Here is a 7,736-nt window from a genome sequence, read left to right on the forward strand (position 1 = left end):
TATAAATGGGATCCAGCTAATGTCTGCATTCTTAAAAAGCTGAAATAATTACTTGATCAGTTGATTGACAGAAAAATGTAGATGATAATGAAAAACATTTTAATCATCTATAAATTGTAATACCTTTTCAAGCTAAAATGCCACACAATCACCGGGGCCAGCTTCTCAAATGTAAGGATTTGCTGCTGTTATTTGTCCTATATGATGGGTAACTGAACACCTTTAAGTTTTAAAGTCAGACAAAACAAGCAATCTGAACACTTTTATAAATATAACTAAGTTGATTAGTTGAGAAAATATATGCAGATTAATCAATTATGAAAACACACAGTCCTAATACAGTACCACCTGTTATGGCTAATTTAGTAGGACGACGAGACAAAAATACTCTACAGGTTTACACAATTATGGATGCTACATTTATTTGGATTTAGTACCAACCACGGCACCACCAATGCAATCAGGAAATGTTTTGGGATTAAATTGTGCACACATTTTTTAAATCTAATAACTGTCACAATACAAATCTTGAATATGCAATAATTGCTTTTTTTAAACCATTTGAATATTTGCATAGTTGCACATGGTCAAAAGTTCCAAACACAGTACTGTTTCACCCCACAGATATACAGATAAATATAGTAAACAAAAGGTCAAGCCTCAGCACATACAAAAGCCCGGCTTAGCTATCCCATATTTAAGAGTGATTTAATTGAATGCTTAAACAATTGATTTCCATTTCCAGAGTATTCCATCTAACCTGGCAAAGAAATGCAAACAAAACCAGATTGCGTTTTCACCCCTACCAAACTTCAGTGCTGACCAGATGCTGTGTAGATACAGTAGGTCTGGCAATACTGGACAACATCTAACCAAGTAAATCACTAAAAGTCACCTGAAGTTCACATCATTGCTAATTTCATGTCTCTGCAGAGCATCCAGATTTAATGTGACACATTTTGAGCACCAATAAACCACCAAACGAAAAGAAAACAGAGTGCATCAATTGTAAATGTCATCTCCTGAGAATACATTTCTGCCTCAGTAGCAGAGCTGTTGAAAATAGCTGAACCAGAAGAAGGTAAAGAGGAATTAAGAGCATTCCTAGGATGACAGTTATGATTGGTAGGTGTGAATGATTTGAAGAAAACTCCTCCAACTGCCCACAATACAACATTATGAAGCATGCCTGAAATGAAACGGCCCGTACAGTAACTCACCGTTAAAAAACCATTATGAGGGGAAAGTAACTCTGCAAAAGTCATTTTTCAAGTGAGGTTTTCCAGGATAACAAACCTAAAGCTCTCATGTGAACAAATGGCCAAGCGATCAAAGCCATAACTGTATCAGAAAGGGGCCATTATCAAATACACCGTAAAACCTCTGATTCTTTACTTTGCAGCAAAACGTATGGTTACAGATGACATTTGAGGTGAATGTCATGTTTAACAAAAACTGCACTGAATTTATTATTGTTTTAAATAGGCATTGGTGTTTTTAGTGTGTGTGTCTTCACTTTTCACTTTGCCGTAATGTTCAAATTTCACTTAAAGCTGGGATAGTGTTCTGAGTTAAAGGGGAGTGGTGCTGTAAAATATTAATAAAATAATAAAGAAAGCTGACAGCACCAGCGTAACTTGTGTGGGAATCAAAAGTGACAAATGTGCATGCCAAGAATGTAACTCCAAAACAAAAGCAAGAACTGTTGCTGCAACTAAAGCCAGGATTTATGACATAATAGGGTGGGCCAATAAGAGGGAATGGGTACAACACATCCAAAAATAGATGCTGAGCTCTGAATTTACACGCAAAATTAGGGTGTTTCTCTGGATGCCGAGTGTGTGTAAGCTGGATGCTTAGAATTGGGGGGGTGAGTGCATATGTTCTGTATGTTTGAATGTGAAGTAGGTGCAGTGTGAAAAGGATGAAAAACGGGTAGGAATACTGTTCTGTGTTGAGAGTGCAATTTAGCATGAATCAAAAGCAGCTTTCCTGGCTCCCATTCCCTACGTTGCTGTCTGCCAGGAAATGTGATTTTTTTTTTCATAGTTTTTTGCAGGTAAAGAATGGAATCAAATGAGGTATTTTTTCCCTACCAAATGTTAGAGTGTTGGAAGTTTGAGGCAGACTCGCTGGAAACAGAAGAAAGCTGAGTTTTGGAGACAGCAGGGGGGAGGGGGGGGGGGGGGGGGGGGGGTCTGCCATATATTTGTCCCAGCCTCAAACCCCTTCTGGACCTCTTGCTGAATTGAATCATGAGTGCTTGTAAAATACTGAACCCTCTTTTTAGTAATTTACCACCAACTGGTCTACAGTCTACACTAAAGTGATTCTACTAATCATCACTGCTCACAGAAATAATTTATGGGTTTTATTCATGAGGAGAAATGCAATTTATTCCATCCAGTAAAACAGTGCCACATAAATGACGACGGTTTCTTGAATGAACTGTTATCTTAGTCACCTCACAAACAATTTTAACTACGAATCTCTAAAAAAGACAAAGATGCAGTGTAATTCTATTGTATTAGTCTGGATCGACAAAAGTGCATTTCCAGGAAAAAGCCAGGCTTTGCCCCTCACCTTCCACTCACTGTGTGTTGCTGATGTTAAAATCCCTTCGCTACTGGAAACTACAAACTTCGAGCTGGCAAGCTACCTCCAGAAAATGGCAAGTTTTTCAAGAAAAATTGGCTTGTGAAACAAGGCAGGCCTGCTATGTCAGCGGCATTAACTATCTTACTGGGATATTTTGGGACCAATTAGTGGGACTGCTATTAGATTGCAATGGAGGAAGTAAGAACAAGTTACGTTAACCATGTATACAGCTATTTTAAATAGCTCACCTTACTGTTTTGTACTGTACTGAACAGTTAATTTAATATTTCATGTGGCATGTTATTTCGCAGGGTGCAAATGTTCCACTAAAACAACTTTGTTCCCAAGACCATTTTGCAAATCTTAGAGGCGGGTCTAAGCAAGACAAATGTGTGAGGAAACGCAAACAACCCACAACATTTTTTTTTTCTTCCTGTTATAGAATGTATTTGTGTTGTAGCCAGATCTTACTCTCCAGCCCTGTGAAAAAACATCAGCAAGCTAACATTCTCACAATAACAATGCTAGCATTGGCAGGTTTCATTTACAGTATGTTTTTTTAGGGAGTTAGCAAGCCAACATTTTCTAGTTAGGACTAAACACAAAGTACTGCTGAGGTGGTTGGGATGGCCGTCAGTTTTGTGTTTGGTCATAACCCAAGATATAAGAGATGTCAACCTGATAATGGTGGGAATGCGTAGGAAAGTTGTTATAAAGAGAAGGAAATTAATGTGTGTACCAAATTATATGGCAATCCATGTAATAGCTGTTGTCGAGACGTTTCACTCAAAACCACAAATTTCAACCTCACGTTGGCTCCCGAGGAAAAGTCAGAGAGTCGCCAAAGTATTTTAATACATTGTTTCCGAACCAGGGATTTCTGTTCTGAATTTTTCATGCATAAGTGGAACTGCTTACACCACAGCTGGCACTACGAGAAAAGTTAGGGGATCAAGAAAGTTATTAGGATTCATCTTCTGGGGACCACAAATGTCTGTACCAAATTACATGGCAATTCAATAGATATTTCACTAAAGGCAAAACATGTCAACGTGCTGGTGGCACTATTTCATTCAGGACCCATAGGAAGGACAAAAAGACTGACTTGCTGACAGACCAACCCTACTATTCCATAGAGCCACATGACTAACATCGCTAAAAGAAATAGTGTTGCGTATAATAAAGACAACATTGATATTTTGTACGAATCTCCTTACAAATGCACTTCCTGTATCAGCACAGGCTATACTATTGTTCTTCAACTGATGGGCCATGACAAGACCAGTTTTAGTTTTCAGCAGAATACAGAATGAAAATCTTCGGAATTTAGCACATTGTTTTCATTCTGAGTTATATTTTAATTTGTTTAATATTCGGCGGAATATTCTCATGAATCTTGTTTTTGTTTTCACCTCAGGAGTCTGTGTGTGTGTGTATGCCCCTGGCCCATTATGGTGTCGCGGATGGTGTGATCCCATTGCAAGATGGTCTTTTGTCTTTAATTTGAGTCTAATTAAATTTCACGTAGAGATCAAATTGGACAAACTTGAGAACATCTTCGTATTGTACCAAAATTGAATGTTGTAAAGAAAATTTGAGAAAACTGTATTATTCAAGATCACAAAGTTTTAAAAGTGGGGCAACATGCAGGTCCTTACTTCTGCAGTTAAGGAAAAACGAACAGTGTTCAACTATTAAACATTGCAAGAAATTGAAGAAATTGCCCCGCCGTTGCGCCCTTGTAACATTTGGGTATATAGTGCTGTCAATCAATGTGATACTGAAAATACATTTTGCAACAGAGTTACCTCATACATCAGAATATGACCCTTTAATGCATGCATTTATTCTTTTCAGAAAAATGTGGCTGAATGCTTAAGACTGATCACCTACACACAGTGAACCTGGGATTGTATATGGCTGCCTCAATGAAAAGCTCTCCACTCTCCTTATTAGCTGGATATGAGAGATACCTCAGAGCCCACCGTAACCATTCGGTGGTGAGCTGGTTTGCTGAGGCAGAGTGGAGTTAAATTGAATGGTCTGCAGTGAGAGGCTGTGGGTTGGGTTTTGCTGAGGTTATGGTCATTCTCCCCTGGGAAAGTGGTTAGGCCTGGCTGTTTACTTTGGAGTAACCCTGCCCCTCCCCTTATACACTCTGCTTGGTAACCCATGATTACCTCCAATGGTGGACACCTGTCATTTCTGACCTCTTTATGATTATATAATTAGTAGACTTTATTCAGAAACCATAGCTAAAATAATTTGAAATTGATTAATTTTTTTCTCCAAGATTGCATTAAGTATACTCTTTATTGTGTGCCGGTTTAGATGTTGCATGGGCGCTACTTTCTTGTCAAAGCAGGTGTGTATGAAGGGCGGTTGGGGGGAGGGGGAGGTGGGGGGAGGTTGGGGAGGGTGTTAGAACTGGACTTAATGGGTAGGGACTAAGGTAGTGCCTGCATCTTCTCCCAAAGAGGAGTTTGACTTTCTCACTGTGCCTCTCTCAGACAGACTCGCACAGTGCTGGACTGTAAAAAGCCTCTCAGCTTTGCTCTCCGGCTCCGGCCACCAGAGAAGATGCTTCATCGTTACTCTTCATGAGATTATTGCAACACTGGGTGGAGTGGCAGCTCTGCAGCTAATGGGGCACTGCTGTTGCTCTTTCCATCTTTATCTCTCTTTCAATTGGGACGCTGGGAAGAAATAAATAGCTCAACACACACCGTTGGGAGGCAAATGAATGGAGCAGAGTGACAGGGGATTTCCCCAGGCTGCCTTCACACCAATGGATCTGGACCCACGTTTTGAGATGGCCAAATTGAATTTGGCTAAATAATTTTTCTTTTTACATTGTAAAGTCATATTTGCAACGAAATCATCTCCTTTACAGCTTGCAGACCAACCTTTCAGATTCACATTATGTAAGTCTAAGTTTCTTCTTTAGCTTAATAAAACTGTTTGTTGGCAAGTAATGCTGCCTGGGAGATCTCACTTACTCAGAAACTGTGTCATTTGTTAGCTGCCTACACTGCGGATGACAATGTATTTTATTTATTTATTGAATAGTAGACAAACAGTTCAGTATAAATTCATAAAACACATTTTCTACTTAATTCATTGAAGTGATATATGTCTTGTGTTCTTCAGATCTTAGGCTCAAGGATGTGCTCTATAGTCATGCTTCATCAGTGGAGTCTGGCTATGTTCTTGCTGTGCTCCCCAGTGACTCTTGATGGGAGACCAGTTGATGCACTTAGTAGCAGAACGTGAGTTCTTTTTTATATTAATTTTGATGATAGAAAAGTAATTCCATGTTATGCAAAAATTAACATGAAAAAATAATATATTTAAATGTGTTAGAAGTGGTAAACATCACCTGAGAAATTCATGATACAAAAAAATACAACAACAGTTTATTAATCAGATTAAATTAAGGTAAAGGAGGTTTTCTATGTTTGGCTTTTTGGGGGTCTGGAGCTCAGATTAGAGATGGCTCTCACAAACTTGTTTATACTGCCACCTACTGTACTGAGGTTTTATGATGCCTGACCTTACATTTCAGCTGACACCACTTCAAAAAGGGCTCCACACAGAAACTCACCACTGTGGTGTACCATGAAATTACAACAGAGGTCAAACAAAACAGAAAAATTGTTAGATTTTGTAGGTTCTATCTCAGAAATGAGAAATCGGAAAAACAGATTTCTGACAGATTTAGAAATAAATGAACTTGGTGCTGCTCCCCTCTCATGCCCAATGCTATTGAAGGATTTATTTATTAGCTTTTATGCAACCTCCCTTGTTGATCTGACTCTGTCTCTTTCATGCCTTAAGGAGGAGGTCAGTGAGCCATGCCCAGCTGATGCATGACAAGGGCCGCTCCTTACAAGAGTTCAAGCGCCGCATGTGGCTGAAGGAGCTGCTGGAAGAGGTGCACACTGCTGACGAGCACGCTCCACCTGTGCAGAGCAGAACCCAGAGTCAAATCTTTAGTGGGAATGCCCTGCTCGAGAAGCCCCCAGGGGCCACCAAGAACCTGCCTGACAGGTTCAGGACGGACAGAGAGGGCCCTAACCTGCCCCAGGAGACCAACAAGGCTCTGGCATATAAGGACCAGCCACTAAAAGTAGCCACCAAGAGAAAAAAAAAGGTGAGGTTAGGCAGACGTAGAGAGAGCGACAAGAAGCGAAGGCGGGCACGGTCTGTCACATCAAAGGAACCACGAAGGATGCAGTGCCCTGGCTAAGAGACTCCCAACAGCCTTTACATGGTACTGCACTAAGACACTGACATTGGTCCAACTAGACTGGGAATTGAGAGACTCTACGCATGGCTGACTCAATCACTTCATATTACCGCCCTGAGGTTGTGCTTGTATGATAACATTTTGCTGTGTTTGTATTTTTGATCTCATACTTTCTCAAGTTTGTGAATTATCATCATCTTCAGTCCATTTTTATTTGGAACATCTGCAGGCGTCTGTAACTTTGATTGACTTCAAAACAAAGCCATATGTTGCTATCTCTAACCAGCTGTGTGCTCGAGTAGATCAGGAAGAACTATTTATTGCCTATATGTAATGGAACTTCACAAAATTGGGAGGCTGAATGGTTTACTTTTGTTTTGCTCTATATTTGTTGACTATTGTGAACTTACAGTTGCATACAAACTGTTCACTGCATACATCTGTTCGAACTTGTCTGCCATAATTTATTTCACTTTGAAAGTGTGTATTTATTTTGTGAATGTATCACGGTGCTGCTGACAAAATTCCATAATGCACTTTAGTTATATCCTGTACATGTTCTTTTGTGGTTGAGTTTTATTTTTATGTTTCTTTTTGATAGTCCTGCTTTCCTTTTTCAACTTAGATCCCTCATGGACTTGTAACTTATTGGATGCTTCATCAAATCCACTCTTACCATTTCACGTTATAGTTTATTTTTTATAAAACAAGCCCGAGTCAGGAGCTGTCAGACTCATTTAATGTTCTACTTGCACTGAGGGCATACTATACATTTTTCCAGTTAATCAAACATTAAAAGTGTAGCCATTAGAAATAGTTTTGATTCACAGTGTCTTTGTTCAGTAACCATATGTGGCTCAAATGTTCAGCTACTTATTTAACTTCTAAA

The 7,736-nt window shown here is 39.5% G+C and overlaps 1 protein-coding gene across 1 annotated transcript; it reads left to right on the forward strand.

Moving 5' to 3' along the window:
- Nucleotides 1-5,745: 5,745 nt before the first annotated feature.
- On the forward strand, nt 5,746-7,663 carry LOC117949463 (parathyroid hormone-related protein-like). The gene is made up of 2 exons (XM_034879773.1): nt 5,746-5,867; nt 6,436-7,663. The coding sequence occupies exons 1-2, from the start codon at nt 5,764-5,766 to the stop codon at nt 6,845-6,847; spliced, it is 516 nt and encodes a 171-aa protein (XP_034735664.1). The 5' UTR covers nt 5,746-5,763; the 3' UTR covers nt 6,848-7,663.
- Nucleotides 7,664-7,736: the final 73 nt, after the last annotated feature.

Source organism: Etheostoma cragini, chromosome 8 (genome assembly GCF_013103735.1).
Source record: "Etheostoma cragini isolate CJK2018 chromosome 8, CSU_Ecrag_1.0, whole genome shotgun sequence".
NCBI lineage: Eukaryota > Metazoa > Chordata > Actinopteri > Perciformes > Percidae > Etheostoma > Etheostoma cragini.

Bases quoted from the DNA above. Each gene is read 5' to 3' on its own strand.
- LOC117949463 (XM_034879773.1), top strand. From the start codon at position 5,764: ATGTGCTCTATAGTCATGCTTCATCAGTGGAGTCTGGCTATGTTCTTG. The intron at 5,868-6,435 runs GTGAGTTCTTTT...TCATGCCTTAAG, and splicing joins GATGCACTTAGTAGCAGAAC to GAGGAGGTCAGTGAGCCATG.